Source organism: Echiichthys vipera, assembly GCF_963691815.1.
Source record: "Echiichthys vipera genome assembly, chromosome: X".
NCBI lineage: Eukaryota > Metazoa > Chordata > Actinopteri > Perciformes > Trachinidae > Echiichthys > Echiichthys vipera.
Window position 1 is genome coordinate 41,646,450 of NC_139825.1, and position 16,328 is coordinate 41,662,777.

General features: G+C 40.5%; 1 protein-coding gene across 1 annotated transcript in view; it reads right to left on the reverse strand.

Moving 5' to 3' along the window:
* Window positions 1–16,328, reverse strand: part of cntn3b (contactin 3b) — a gene marked incomplete at its 5' end in the record, with an annotated part of 46,480 nt that overhangs the window by 13,942 nt on the left and 16,210 nt on the right. The window contains 7 exons of the mRNA XM_083938467.1: window positions 1,243–1,393; window positions 2,010–2,139; window positions 5,894–6,030; window positions 6,424–6,608; window positions 7,036–7,138; window positions 8,729–8,932; window positions 11,266–11,364. Coding sequence (XP_083794593.1) covers window positions 1,243–1,393; window positions 2,010–2,139; window positions 5,894–6,030; window positions 6,424–6,608; window positions 7,036–7,138; window positions 8,729–8,932; window positions 11,266–11,364 — 1,009 coding nt within the window. The remainder of the gene's footprint in view (window positions 1–1,242; window positions 1,394–2,009; window positions 2,140–5,893; window positions 6,031–6,423; window positions 6,609–7,035; window positions 7,139–8,728; window positions 8,933–11,265; window positions 11,365–16,328) is intronic.

The following is a 16,328-nucleotide window of genomic DNA, read 5'->3' on the forward strand; positions in this document are numbered from 1 at the left end:
CGACACCGTGAGGAAAATGTTTGTTTTTTTCAAAATGTAGGTGAGACTACATTTAACTGGTATTTGATATATTGTGACAAAACGTGTACACAATTTTCTAAACACTGCTCCAATTTACAGCATGAGCGCATAAAACAGTTCCCATCCAGTGCCTACATACATAGTGTTGTGCACCTTGAAAGAATATGTGAGCTTCACATGCAGTGAGCTAAATGTCAGTTTGGGATTTTTACCAATTTTCTGGAGCTATAGATGCAGCTCCTCATCTGCAGCCAACTAAGGACCCTCTGTGCTGTTTTGACAAGATGCTTTGCTCTTATTGTTGGCTTTCAGATCTCATTTAGAATAAACAGCATGGGAGTGATTCAAACAGCATAAAGTGAAGTATTTTGTCAATGTGCTGTGTTTCAGTTGTTCTTATTCAGTGTGTTTTTGCGTGTGTGTATGATAAATATTATTGATGTGCGTCACTGTGCTGACCTGCAGAGGGTTTAGTCATTACTTCTTCTCCCTCCGATGATAAAAGATATATTGATTGATTGCTCAAATGTGTAATTTCTTGATTCTGATTTGCTTTGGGATTTCTCCACCCTTTTATTGCTCCTTAAGTACAGTGTGAAATCTTTTCAGTGGCTCAATTTCAGCTTCTAATGTAGTCAATAATAAATCATACAGAGGAGGATAACCTAAATTAAGCACAATTTTAATCCCGCTTAAAGTGGCACCTGAAGTTTGCTTATTGTCTGCACCATGTATGCATGTATTTCTAGTCTAGTCTAAAGTCTATTTTCTCAAATATGCAACAAGACTTTTGTCTTTTGCAGCTTCAGTGATTGCATGAATCAAACTCTATTTGTATTTTGTAATGTAGCAGAACATTTTTACCTTGAATAATTACAGGTGCAACAGACTCACTGTTACTTCCTCTATCGATAAGTAGACGCACTTTATCTTCAGCATGGCCCCATTTGGTGATTTTCTATCATCTTTAACATTACATGCATGCAGTGCTGATATGAGCAGCTGGCATCTTCATCCCTCACACCAAGCTATTTGCACATGAGTGTATGCAGTCTATTAACCATGTGTAATTTTTCCTGGTCTATGCCCTTCTCTCTTTCTCCTCATTATCCTTTCCTTCAATTCATCTGCACAAATCCCAAATACATAATTCAAACAAAACGGCTTGCAATGAGTGTGGATAAAAATTGCTAGAAATATGCGCTTGGACTTTTATCCTACCTTTCGGTTCTGTGCAGGATCTCATTCCCTTTCTTCCACATGCTAATTGCTGGGGGTGAGGCCTGAGGCTTGCATTCAAGAGTGACTTCGCTGCCTGAACGAGCTTTTAACAAGATCCTTAATGGACTTTTGGAGAAACTGGGAGGTGAAGCTGTGTGTTGGGGAGAGGAGAAAAGCATGAGAGAAGACAAATAGGCTACCTGTATCTTTGCAGATCAGCCATGACATATTGAAATCGACTTTCTTTCAGCTTTCAGTAAGATCAGCTCAAAATCTCAGCATGAACTCAATAAAAATGCCTATGGACGAAGGCTAGGGACCCACCTGCTCCAACCCCACCCTTCATCACCACACACATAATCCACCCTCAGCTGTTGTCCACACTCATCATCACATTTTATCCATCATTTGGAACCCCAAGTGTCATCACATGTATCAAGACAGAATTGAATTTCTCATTGAGCGAGAGAGATAGAAGTCATCAAAACTTTGCAAATGAATCAATACCCCATACATGAGAAAGCATGCACAATACCAAAAAGCAATGCATAGGTAGTATCCAAATCAATATGATGAAACAACCAACTGTAAAATGAGACACTCCATCAGACTCATATTTTTGCTGGCAGAGCCCATAGTGACATCAAATGAGTCTGCAGACTGATTGCTGAGGAGAACTATAGCAGGCTGCTGGTTTTATCTTAGGAGATGATCAAACGCATTCACAGATAAACAGGAAAAACACAGAGGGAGGGATGCAATCTTACCTAACACCATTAGTTGGGCACCAGAATAAATAATGCCATGTTTGTTTTCAGCCACACACTGATACATCCCGGAATCTGACAGGTTTAATGCAGCTATAGAGAGGGCCCCGTTTTCGATTTGTACCCGGCTCTGAGGAGGAAAGAGAAACAGTTCTACATATCCATTGCCAGGCCAGCCTATTATGTCTAAAAGCACAGCAGCAATTACTGGTGCACCATGAAGGGAGGACAGCAGGAGAGGAGCAATGGGAAAAAAGTGCTTAAAGAGCCTTGTGGCATTCTACGTATGTTCAGCTCAGAATTGAGAAAGAAATGAGGAGGCAGTGGTGAAAATTGCTAACCTGCATCTTAGATACACAGAAATGAAGCAATGTTGACAGTAGTACTAGCAGCATATTACCAAGTCTTTTTGTTGTTGTTAAATTGCATTGGGAGAGGCTTCTTACAATGTAATGTTAATTACAGACAAATATAATACTGGAGCTTAGCAAAAAAGAACATATTAGTGAGGTAAAAGGTCACCTTATTATCACTGCTGACCTCTACAGTGAACCAAATTTAAAGTTGTAGCATGTTTCTACAGATAATTACATTTGTGAAATTTTTTTCTTTGTTTGCTGATTTGAAGTGGCACTATATTTAGCAGTCATCAGGGGTGAAAACAGTCAAAATTGTATGGCTCTCTGGGAAAAGGAGTAAACAAAAATCATGCCATGTTGTACAAATTTGACCACTGGATTATTTCTGTTTGTTTGCTCCAAACAACTGTACTAGTTAGCCGTAAGATAGCTAGAGACATACACACCAGCCGTGTCTATGTCTTCGTGTTTCTATATCCCCATAATAGATGCAAACCTTCTGCTCAAGTTGAAACACTTTGAACTCATCCAGATGGTTATCTGCATCAATCTGTGCTGCCCAGGCTAAATAGCATCTAATCACACCTCTACATTGACTTAACCTTGCAGAAATCCACCTTACGCTCTGTCATAAAGCGATAAGCATTACTTGCCTGGTTGCCAAAATTTTGCATTTAAACCTAATGCTAATGGGGAAACTGAAAAAAACTGAGAAGGCAACTTTTTAAAGTTGTGTTTTCTAGAGCAGTGATTTTCAACCAGTGTGCCGCGGCACACTAGTGTGCCATGAGAGATCATCAGGTGTGCCGTGGGAAATTATCAATGAATGGTCTATTTTTGAACTTCATTCATATATAAACTATAAACTACCATAGCACTCTCGTGTCACCTAAGAAGTGACGCGAGAGTGCTATGGTCGCGCCATCTTGGATTCGCTCAGACGCTAAGTAAGCAAGACAAGCGAGTGACAGTGATGGAGAAGTTTTTGGGAAGGGAAAATGCAAATGCCGAAAAGGGCCCTGGACAAAATTATGACACAGATAAAGGCCCTAATATGAGTGGTGGACAAAAGAAAAAAAAGAAGACGGTGAGCTCGAGGCAATACAGCGAAAGCTATCTTTCATTTGGTTTCACTTTCACCGGGGATGCAACGGCACCGACTCCGCTGTGCTTGGTGTGTGGTGAGAAGCTGTCCAATAGCGCCATGGTGCCAAGCAAGCTTAAATACCATCTCCAAACGAAACACCCTTCCGTTCAAAACAAGCCAACGGACTATTTTGTACGCTTACGTACAAACAATGAGAAACAGGCAAATTTTTGAGAAAAACCACAAAGGTAAACGAGAGAGCCCTCAAAGCTAGCTACCTTGTCGCTGATCTCGTAGCTAAATCAAAAAAGTCACACACTGTGGCAGAAATATTAATACTGCCAGCTTGTAAAGCCATTGTAAATGAGATGCTCTGCCCTGACGCGGCCAAAGAGATAGCTAAAGTGCCTCTCTCAGATAACACAATTGCCTGTCGTATTGATGACATGTCTGCGGATATGGAAACTGTTGTTTTAGAAAAGACGCGCATCGGTAAGAAATTTGCCTTGCAACTTGATGAGTCGACGGATATTAGTGGACATTGTCAGCTCTTGGCCGACGTGCGTTTTGTGGATGGAGAAGCCATTAGAGAAAACTTCCTATTTTGCAAGGCACTGCCAGAAAAATCAACAGGAGAGGAAGTTTTTCGGGTCACGTCGGAATATCTTGACAAAAGCGGACTTACGTGGGAAAACTGCACAGGTGTCTGCACTGATGAAGCAGCAGCCATGGTCGGGCGCATCAAAGGTTTCGTAAGTAGGGTCAAAGAAAAAAACCCAGATGTTACTGTTACGCACTGTTTTTTGCACCGTGAGGCCCTCATGGCAAAGACCTTACCAACAGATCGAGCTCCTGTGTTGGATGATGTTGTGCGCATAGTGAACTTTGTGAAGACGCGACCTTTGAAATGTCGCTTATTTGCGTCTTTGTGTGAGCAAATGGGAGCAGAACATAAAGTCTTATTGCTCCACACGGAGGTCCGGTGGCTGTCGCGCGGCAAAGTGCTGGCCCGGATGTATGAGCTGCGAGAGGAAATTAAGGTTTTTCTGACAAATTAGAGGTCCGATTACTCAAAGCTGCTTGCAAGTGATGAGTGGTGTGCAAAGCTGGCATACCTGGCTGATATATTCCATCATCTGAATGAACTTAACACACGGATGCAAGGCGGAAATGAAAACCTGCTTACAAGCACTGATAAAATGAACAAATTCCGTTTAAAGTAGCAGCACTGGCAACAACATGTGCAGCGTGGCAGCCTTGAGATGTTCCCACTCACAGTGAAGCTGCATGATGGCAACAATGCTGTAATGTGCGAGGTGATTGACACACATTTGAAAACTCTTGAGGAGAAGTTGTCATTTTATTTCCATTCAGCCTTCACAGAATGCCTTGACTGGGTTAGGGACCCATACAGCTCAGCATCCATTGCTGGAAAGGACATGACTTTAAAGGAGCAAGAGGAACTCATTGAACTGAAACAAGATCGTAGTTTAAAGCTAACATTTGCTGATCTTCCTTTGGACAGTTTTTGGTTATCTGTTGCCAAGGAGTTCCCCATTCTGGCCAACAAAGCTATTTTGACATTGCTCCCGTTTTCCACCACATATCTGTGTGAGCTGAGCTTCTCAAGCTTGACTGTGATAAAAACTTAAAACAGAGAGAGACTGAGAGCTGTTGAGCAAGAGCTTCGTGTGTGTCTTTCTACCATTCCTGCCAGGATATCCATTTTGTGTTCATCGAAACAGGCCCAGGTTTCACACAAGTGTGATTTTGGTTGGTGGTGTGCCGCAGGATTTTGTAAATGTAAAAAATGTGCCACGGCTCATAAAAGGTTGAAAATCACTGTTCTAGAGGAAATGTAATGTGTACAATCGAAGTGTGAAGTTGTGGAAAATTATATGAAGTATTACCAACATGTGTATTTTCATATTTCGACTAATATGCCCATGGAGGTGTGTGAAAATTTCCTCACTTGGGCATCCCTAGTGAATACTTATTAATACCACGTGTAAATGCGAAGGTGATTATTCACATAATAACGATACACATAACATGCTGATACCAGCTCGGATGGGCCCTAAAAGTTAGTGTACCACTGCCTATTTTCTAAATCAGTTTACACCATAATAAAAGCACAGTACAAAATTGCTGGAGAGTAACTTGCATTTAAACAGTAGTTTTACCTGGCAAGTGGAAAACAAACGAGAGGTTGATTATAGCCTTTAGATGATAGATCTAATACAGAACATGCAGTAATCCAGAAAAGGGTACATTCACAATTAATATTTTCAACTGTTTCTTTTCTAGGTATATCAGCGTCTAGTTGGATTATATGAAAACATCTGCATTCCCTACCTTGCTCCACACATTTTTTCCAATTTTTCCTTTAACATTTCATGCAAAAATTCATAGTGATAAATCTTGAATAATCTCCATACATCAGCCATCACTTGCTCGCCATTCTTCAGCCAGCTGTAGGATGGTTTAGGCTTTCCATTGGCCTTGCACTCCCAAAAGAGGTTTTCCTCGATGGACACAGCTGTGTCCGTCATCGTCTGGAGCCAGTGAGGTTTAGCTTGGAATAAATGAGAGGATTACCTTTCCAAACATGTGTTTTAATTGTAAAGGCAGTGGATTAGTAAAGAGTGTTATCATGAAGCTGTTAAAGCAGCCTGCATTAAATCATCAAAGTTTAAAGTGGATTATCAGCATAAGGAGGAATACAGGCTGGTAAACACATTTGAGTACTGAAAATTTGGGGCCTCTAAAATAACATTTACTTTTTACTTTCCGAGAATTGAGCCATTGCAGAACCGTAATTTCATGCTAACATTATAGACAAATAGGTTTTTCTGTCAATTAAAAGGCTGCTGGTCACAAGTAATATATGTTTCCTTTACAAAACAGGTTCACATATTCATCCCTGCGTCTTCCTGAATTTTTTGTCACTTTGAAATGGTTCACTAACCATGGAATGAAACACGACCCCGCGCAGCATTTTTGCCTCGCCGATTCTCTGCCACACATTCGTATGTCCCAGCATCTTCCTGCTGTAAGTTAGGGATTTCAAGGACGCCGTTAGAATTCTTAATTTTCACTTTGCTGGGGAAAGGGATGCCGCTGGTTCTCCTCCAGCTTATTTCTGGAACGGGGCTGCAAGAGACGGAACAAAAAAGTTCCCATGATGATGGCAAATGTCAGTCGCAGTGATCAAAGTGTGATAAAGCACAAAAGAAAAGTAGTTGTAGCAAATGCCTTTTGAGTTATCGTTCCCTACAAATCAAACTGTGATTGCTCTGATTTCAGAAGCTCTTGCAAGAACTTTGATTTCTGCTCCCTTGTCTTGTCATGCTGCGGCCCCTTGCTCTCCTTTGGATAGATGATCCTGAGAATGAGTAATGCTACGCTTGTGCATCCCTAAATCATCTTGAGTAGCACTAATTCATGCATTAAGGAGCCTACAGCTTATGTCTCAAACACACACACACACACACACACACACACACACACACACACACACACACACACACACACACACACACACACACACACACACACACACAAAATAAGTGAGACTTACTTCCCCAGAGCAAAGCATTCCAGTTTCACCACTGATTCCTTCGCAGCTGGAACTGAATCAGGGAAATGAACTTCTATTTTGGGTTCATATTCACCCATTACTCCTACAAAAGGGAGACAACAGATGACAAGCTTTTTACATCAATGATTTACAGCGTACACGTGTGAGATCAAAGAAAGATCTGTCATAGTGGGACAGCTAACACAAAGGTCTTTATGCATGCAGAGCAAAAGTGAACACTGTAAACATTCTAATAAGAGACCCTTTGTAATTAACGGCTTTAATTATTGTTAAGAAATGATGTATTAATTAGTTATAAGCCATTAATAACAGCACATTGGTTGCCCAACTGTTAAGAATCCACTTGATTGTTGTATTCTGTAAGAATGCAGTTGTAATTATTGCCATTATATTGATACTGTTAGTGCTTATGGACTCTCATGTTCTAATAAGTCATCAGCAGTTTTAAATGTTGATCATTAATAAACAGATTGTCATCCAGAGTTTTGAAATTGGTTATCGTTGTGAATTGAAACAGAACTACTGATAGGTTTATAAAAGCTGATGCTTTAGGTTCAAATAAGTGCATTTGTTCCATAATTTAAGTTACGTAGGTTAAGTACATTTAACAAATAATTCAAAATTGACTTATGGTTTCACACAGGACACGAAAAGCATGGTGAAAGTCCTAAGTTAGCTTGACCCCTCTATCCACCCCCATTTCCTTACTATGGGGACTTTTGTAGTCTTTGATTAGAAAGGCAAAGATAAACCTAATTTCAGAAAAAAAAATCTAAACTTAATTGAGAATGCAGTTTTGTTGTATGTTAACATTTTTGAGGGGACAGGGCTATCCGGAAAGTGCCGTGCTGGAGAAGGATAAAGACCAGCCAACCTGGTAACACAAAAGTTGTTCTTATAAATGGTTGATTAATGATCTACGCAGCTTTTTTAAGTGTTTCATAACAGCTAGCCGTTACAACTGAAAAAGCCTTTAAAAAGAGTGTCAAAGTAGTTCCACAAACACATCACAGCAATTATTTGTGATTTGGAGGTCAAGAGACATCTAGGTTAAAACTGGGCTACATTTGATTGAAATATTATTGTTCCATCAAGATTTTCAACAGAATTGAAATGAAGTGAATATGTGAAACACGTCCTACCATCTTGTTGAATATCATTAGGCATCTGTTAGATATAATTTTGTCAGGTGGGACTTCCCAACTGTTTTCATTACTACTATAACTGGCATTTTATTTATGATAGTTATTTGAATGTTATTGCTGCAAATAATGCCAAGTAATCCACTGAGGTGAAGGTAGATACTTCTACAGAAAGTTTACTGAGACGATTACTTTTCTCTGACTAACTGGTTTAAACAAACAGCAACTGCATTCTTTTTATAAACAGAACACAAATACAGACCTGTAATTTAATTAAGGAAAATTTCACTATTATAATGCTATATTTATAACAACAATACAATAAGTATCCTATATGTTTGAAAAAAAAGTGTTTTTTCCAAGCAAATTTAGCCCATTTTTTACCTAGACATACGGAAAAATGCTTGGCCATGGCCATTCACAACCATAGATCGGAATATGCTAAAATAAAGATGTTACATGCATTTATTTTCAATTTCCATACAATATTGATTTAAATCAAATTCCTGTAATCTAACATAACAACATACCGTCACTTCTGAGGACCAGTGGTGTAGGAGAGCTGAGCACCTTCTCCCTTGTCACAGTGTTGTTAACCACACAGGTATAGTTGCCAACATCTGAGGGCTCCACTTTTGCAATGTACAGGCTCCCAGTCTCCTGAGAGATGAATCGACGACTGTCTTGTTGGACAAAGTACGGGTATTCATTGAAGATCCACGCAAATGTCAGCTCTGGAGTGGAAAGGAAAACAATTACACTTAGAGCAGCATTGGTCTGCTATCACTGCTCTTTCAAAACGGACTCCACACATACAGTACTACACATCGACCTCTATAGCTTTGTATGGCTGAACCGAAAGAAGATACCCCATTGTGGCCTAAAAACGTTAGCAAAACAAGCTATTTTTCTTCCCTTATCTCGGTTTTCCTGGTAGGAGATACAAATACATGGCAAATGCAATATAGCTATCAGTGCAGAAGCAATGGGAGAGCCAAGGAGAGGGAGCGAAACAAAAAGGATTGCAGCGTGTCATCGGCCCTCCCCTGGCACATGGCCTCCATTCCCCAGGTCCTTGAGTGACTTGCTGGGTTCATGGGAGGCACGAATGAATGGTTGGATGGATTGAATGAAGGATGGACTGACGTAAGGAAGTAGGAAAATGTTGTGATGCCCCTTCACAAGCTGTAGTTCTACCATAAGAAAAGAGAAACCTGCCATGATGAATTACTGTGTCATTTTGAGTGCACACTGACTGCACAGATTTGCAAGAGTGAGGAGGCGCTCCGTGCAATCTACCACTTTGGAGGTGAAGGGGTCCGAGTCAAAAGGTGTATGCAATGACTGTCAATCATATCTGATGCCCCCAGAGGGAGCGAGCCTCGTGTCTTTGGATGGGATCTTGCGTCCGAGCTTGGAGCAGTGATGCAGATACAAAGCTCCTTCTGATTAGTCAAGCAGGAGGCACAAAGATCATAGACAGCAGAACCTCCATTCTAGCTATGTGCTTGTAATGAGCAGTGACAGAATTGTAAGCCATTACAAGTCAAGTGAGGAGTGGTAATACAACACAAGAGCTTTTATGCAACATAAAAATGACTTATGCCCGAAAAATATATTTGAGTAAACACATGTCTACAAAAGTGACACAATAACAAGGGCTTGTGACAATATTGTATTTAAATTGTCGTATCTGGCTTATGGTATAATGAATGTTGTAGCTGAGGGAAAAAGGAAAAAAAATACTGAGTCAACGAAGTATAATAAGAACCAGAAAATATGCCTTATACAGTAAAGTACAGTACAAGGTTATGAAGCAAATTGATGAAGAAAAGGAGGACAGGAGAGAGAGAGAGAGAGAAAGAGGGAGAAAGAGAGAGAGAGGATGAGGAAAGAAGAAAGGGACAGCAGGCTCACACTGCTTTACTTTCATTCACTTCTGAAACTGAAAAAAACACAATAGCGCTACGCTTACAGCAGCCAACCGCGTAGCCTATGTCAGAGGAAAGCTGTCAAACTGTATTTCACACAGAGTACTCTGACCCATTATCCCATAGACCAGCTGTACAATGCAATGTGCTACAAACTCTCTTGTGTAGGAAATTGGTTGTTTCAATGTGCAAGCTACGGTATCAAGAGGGAGACAAGCTAGGCAGCAGCCATTGTCCATATCCTCAGGGAGGTGGGGCTGAGCAGTCTATCTCTTATTTGTGGCCTCTTATTTAAAGAATACATTTTCGACTCTTCAGTTGAACAATTAAAGCATCTTTTTTGTGAGGAGGTGCATATTTCTATGGCTAGAGCCAGCAGTTGGTTAGCTTTGCATTGAGACTGAAAGTGGGGAAACAGCTAGTCTGGCTCTGTACAAAGGTAACTAAATTCATAGCACCTCTCCACATGTTATATCTCTTATGTTTAACCTATAGAAAAAATAAGAAAGTACATGTAGACTATATTTTGGAGGTTGTGTGGTAGTTACTACTGACCAAAATGTCAAGCTAGTTGATGTCCAGCACATAATTCCCCCTAAATCCACAACTTGGTTTTATAATACAGGATTTCGATGGGTTAAACAAAAGAGATGTAATGTGTGGATTAGTGAGCTTTAGACGTGCTTGTATGCACATAGTGTCAGGCTAGCTATTCCCTTTGTTTGCCGTTTTTGTGCTAAGATAAGTTAACTGGCTGCTGGCTGTAACTTGACAGACATGGAAGAGGTATTAATCTTCTCATCTAACTCTCAGCAAGAACTCAAAAAAGGATTCATTCCATAATGACAAACTATTCCTTTAAGACTAATATGAGAAACACACTGCATTAATAAGAAAAAAAATAGACAGAATAAGGAAAGAAACACCACAGTAGGGATATGATTAGTAGAATTTCAGTATGAAATACATAAGGGGACGATTATTAAGAGCATGTGTACACATAAAGTAGATTAAGTAATAGAGTAATCCTTTATAAAAGGTTGCCATGTGAAACTAGTGAAAGTAATTATAGTCGTTATGAGTCATGTTTAAATAAGAGAAGCAGAAGCCGGCATACCCAGAGAGAGTTAACTTACCTCCAGAATATGCGGGTGGTCCACATAACAGAACCACTCCTTGGCCCTCACGGACATTGACAGCGTTCCTCACTGTTTGAGTTTTGAAGGTATCAAGATCTGATGAATCACATGAGATTTAAATCAAATTAGACTGCAGCAAAAAAAAAAAAGTTAAAACAGCAGCGCTGAATATATAATATATTCCTAAGTTTCCATTAGGATGGTTTCCCAAACTCCCTTCACCGATTCACTCAAGCATGTTTTTAATGTAACATTTTGAGCACTGGGACTTAAATAGCACATCATTGGTTGCCATGGGACATCTGTCATCCTACGACACTTTAAAAAGGCATCTGGAGTGCTGATGAAATAGATGGACCTGACTTGGTGATGTTTACCTTGCAACACTTTAGCACAGGGAAGAGATTGGTCTAAAGTGGGATAAAGTGAGCAGCGAGGAAGGAAACGTTGTGCGCGGACTGAGGAAACATGGGGGAGTGTGCATGACAAATGACAGTTTCCAGTGCCAGCAGCAATAAATAACATCATTATTAAATGTGGTGTAATCTTGCCCTTAAAAGCATTAGCTTCCCCATCAATACTCTCGGCACAATCCATCCCCTTGTAAATGAATGAGCAGTTGCTGGCAGACAAAACCTAAACCTGGGATGATAAACCACCCCTGGCTTCATGACTGATGGCGGGAAGCTGCCGCAGTCTGCTCTGTGCTCCGTCTGCACCGTCTGCACCCTCTGGCTAACAGCCTAGAGTAAGCCTTCCAAACACAAACAAAAGAAAGTCAGTGTGACCGATAAGGGGAATTAGGAGAAGGAAGATTATGGAGAGAAGTGGGACAGAGTGTTGGTAAGATTAATGAGCAGCTCTCTGATGACCGCAACGGACACAAACAGAGCCAAGTCATGGCAGGACACCAAGGAGGCCACAGGAGGTGGTGGCTGACTTGAAATATAGTCAGATGCAACATCCTTCTGATCTCACCAGGCTGCCTTAGTAAATACAGACTCCATCTCCTAAAGACATTTACAATTCTGATGAGTGATGCTGGAGGGAGATTTATACCCAGGTGAATGAAAAAGCAGCATCAAGACAGCAGCTGGTAATTATAACAGCAACACTTTTGGAAACAGCGGGAGGTGAATCAGAGAGCTACTAATAATTACTTAGTGGACGAGGAAAGGATGACTTGACCACGATCGCACAAAATGGCACAGAAGAGGGCAGAGATGTAGCTGGGCTGCGTGCTGCAGGGGATACACGTCTGTCTTCTCTGGCCTCTGAGTGTAAGAATAATGGGCTTCACTGGAGTGAACTGACCACATACTGTAACTCTGAGAGCTAGAGGCCAAACTCACTGTAGCTGCAGTGATTCCTTTGTAGGCAGAATCAGTCTCTGCCATAAAAGAAAGACTGACCTAGGGATTGCAGAGAGCAGCCACTACAGCTTGAAGATGATTGGTCTAGGGCAATGACGCCATTGTAAGGATGTTATATATAACGTTTAATACTGTATGTCGAACAGTGATCTTCTGCAAAGCAGCTTTTACCTGCTCCAGAGGCCACACAAAACAACAGTCTCAATGTTATTGGTAATGCTATTCTAAACATTTTTTTTTTTTTTTGTATCTTTGGCTTTTTTTTCCATCAGTTATGATAACACTGTAGTCAATAGAACAATGACTGATAGCTGTAAAACTGGACAACATCATTACAACCAAAATGAGCAGACATGTTGTAGGGTTAATTTATTGTTTGGGATTAATGAGCAGCTATACAAGCTGTTAACACAACACCAACGTATTATCGCCTTGAATAAGCTGATATGGCTTTTTTTATGGAGTTTGCAAACAGTATTTACACATCCAGTAGTATGTCATATTTCTAGCCACCCGACAAATGTAGGTCCAATATTTACTGTCTCTTACTGTCTCTAATGTTCCACTATGTTTACCAGCTAGTGACTAACTGTGTCTGTCTGTTGTTTGGTGCTGATGCAGGTAGTGTACAGTGGATTGGTGATCACTGAACACAGCTGCCAGCCGTGGCTGGAGATGACACTGATAAGAACACTGAGACTGATACAAACAGGAGAGTTGAGTGCCATAAACCCAAACCAAACAGTGAGCTTAAAGACGCTAAAGGGCTCTGTAGAGCTGAGGTGAACTGCAGAGCCAGATGATGTGTTATTTTCTGCAGGTTTGGCACTACAAGGGACACATGATCAGTGAAGCTTTTAACCCATTTCATACTGTAACATCAATGCCCATCAAGGGAAGCAAGCTTTAGCTATATACACGTGTACATTACATCAGACACGGCTTATACTTCTGTCTGTTTCTCAGTACTTGTCTGTTCTCAGTACTTGTCCTTTAAATAAATAAAAATAATAATTATTTGGGAAGTGGAATGGACCAAAAATGTTGCTTATAAGTCCTCACTGGCAAACTGGAGGCAGTAGATTAGGTTGAACCAGGAAGATAAGGAAGTCTGTAAGTGGTGCTGTTCTAGTCTTCCAATCACTCAACTTTTACTTTTAGACTTCTTGCCACATTCACCGTTTTACACACACAATCTGATGGTTTCCAGAGGTACATGTACCAAGGTGCCACCTGCTCATCAGGATGCAGATTGGCATAAAGCATGTGCTCTCAATTTGGGGTTCAGTATCTTGCCCAAGGATGCTTCAACATGCGGCTGGTAGGGATCATACCACCGATCTTCCAATTAGTGGATCCATGTAAACAAACAGACTGTTTTTTTGTGTTTACATAAATGCACCTCAATGCTACTTGCCACTTGCAATAAAACTGGAAGCAGGAATGTTTTTAGCTACAGTAGAGGTGAAAAATTGTCAATTTGAACTACTACTAATACTACTACTACTACCACTACTACTAATACTAATAATAATAATAATAATAATAATAATAATAATAATAATAATAATACATTTTATTTATATTGCACTTAACATTAAACAATCTCAAAGTTCTACAGAGCAGAATAGAAACAATGTAAAAATAAAAGGTAAAATTAAAAATAAGTAATAAGTCAAAAGGAGAACATCTAAAAGACATTTAGAAAAATGCTTTGGTGAACAGGAAGGTTTTAAGGTCTTTTTAAAAGCATCTGTAGTCTGAGGGGCCCTTAGGTGATCAGGGGGGCATTTCATTACCTCGGAGCAGCCGAGGAAAAGGCTCGATCACCCATGAATATGTGGCCGGAATTGGAGGTACGAGAGCACCAGACTGTCAGTGATGAGGAAGTAAGTAGCGGCAGGTAAGGTACAACATAGCATCACTCTAACATAACTAGAGATGCAACAATCCAGTTTATTCCAATCCGATGCGATACCTGGCTTATCTGCCAATACCCCATACCAGACCTGGGGGAGGCGGCATGAGGCCTTCATGGCAATGTGTTATGCTACAAATACATAACATTATACTCTATACTTAAAATTAAATTAAATTAAAACTCCATTTCAGTATTTTTGTTTTATGTCTGAGTTGACTTTTTTATTATTGGGATGTATTAATAAATGGTACAGTAAGTAATTCAAGTTCAAAACATTAGTTCTGGTGGACTTGTGAGTGTGACTAACAACCTCCCAGATAATTGGTATGCATTGCTACTGGGATGTGACCCAGGTTGTATCTGAATTGTCCCAGGTTGACTGGCTTGGTATGAATTTACAAAAGAGGGTCAGACTTCTTGGTATGACCCAGGTCCTTGGTGAGAAAGGGGGATAAGTTTTGTTGCTTGTTTATCCCAGTGACTAATTATGGCACTGCAAGGAAAACACCCCTTAAAAAGTATTCACATGCAACTTACAACTTACACACACATATAAAAAAGCATTGCATATTCAGATTTTTAATCGAACTTGGGCCAAAACTACTACCATGGATAGGGCTGGGGTCAGGGTTTGACAGAAACTTTGCAGATTCTTGTATGGTCGGACCAGATTTTTTGGGCGCTAATGTGCATTTGCAGTACACCAATTATTGCCACATACCAATGGTGATTCACAAAGCCATGAAAATAAACCCCGGATTGTATGAAACTAGATTTCTCTTCAACACAGTATGAAGAAGATGAACTCATCAGTTATGCGATTTAGCGTTCATTCTATGAATCGTTTCAGGTGTTTTTATTGCAAATGTGAGCTGTCGGAGAACATGTGAGCTTACAGTGGTTGCAGCTGAATTTTGAAGGCAAGCAAAGCAGCGTGACAGCCCTATCTTAGGGCAGAGGCCTCATTACATGGAAAAGCACAGTATCAGCCATGCTGATCTCCTAGATCTCCCACACTGTGCATTAGGCAAGACAATAAATGTCAAGCAGCTCTGCAATTCACCCCGTCCCCACAAGTGAGATTCATTACTGGCTATAGGGATAATGACAGTCCATCTCCTGAGAGGAAGTGCAATGCTCTCTATCCTTGGGCCATGATCAATATCAGCAGGCTTGATCACGAGAGGAGAGGTGCCTCTACATGTACAGTGCCTGTCTGGAAGGTACAACCCCATTCCACAGCATCCTTTTCCAACTCAGTCTTTTGAGTAGGCTGACAGAGCAGCAGACAACCTGCCACTGTCTGATCCACTCACCGCTTTATATAATATGCATGAAGTGGCTGATCATTACAAAGATGCAAACACTTCTTAAGCATTATTTGTGTTCATCTCCTTTAAAGTCTCGAGCAGGGGTTGCGTATCACTTGGCAAAATATGAGTCCATTTGGACTGAGGATTGATGTTGTCAGAGCCGAGGCAGCTGGCCTTCAGCCCCATGAAAAAATATATATATTTTGCTCGGCTAAGTCTTAATCATAGACTGTATAAAGGTCTTAATATTATTTTCAAATCAGCAGCTTGAATATCACTCTCCAACCAGTAGCACCGTCCCCTAGGCACTCTCCTAGATTCACATGTTGAGATTGTTTTTTTCAAAATTTGGACCCTACAATGCATCTTTATGGGCTCAGGGAGGGCTAGCCCCAACGTAATTTTTGTCATACGCACTGATGCGTGCTCGGATAACAATGATGGGGGTGAGCG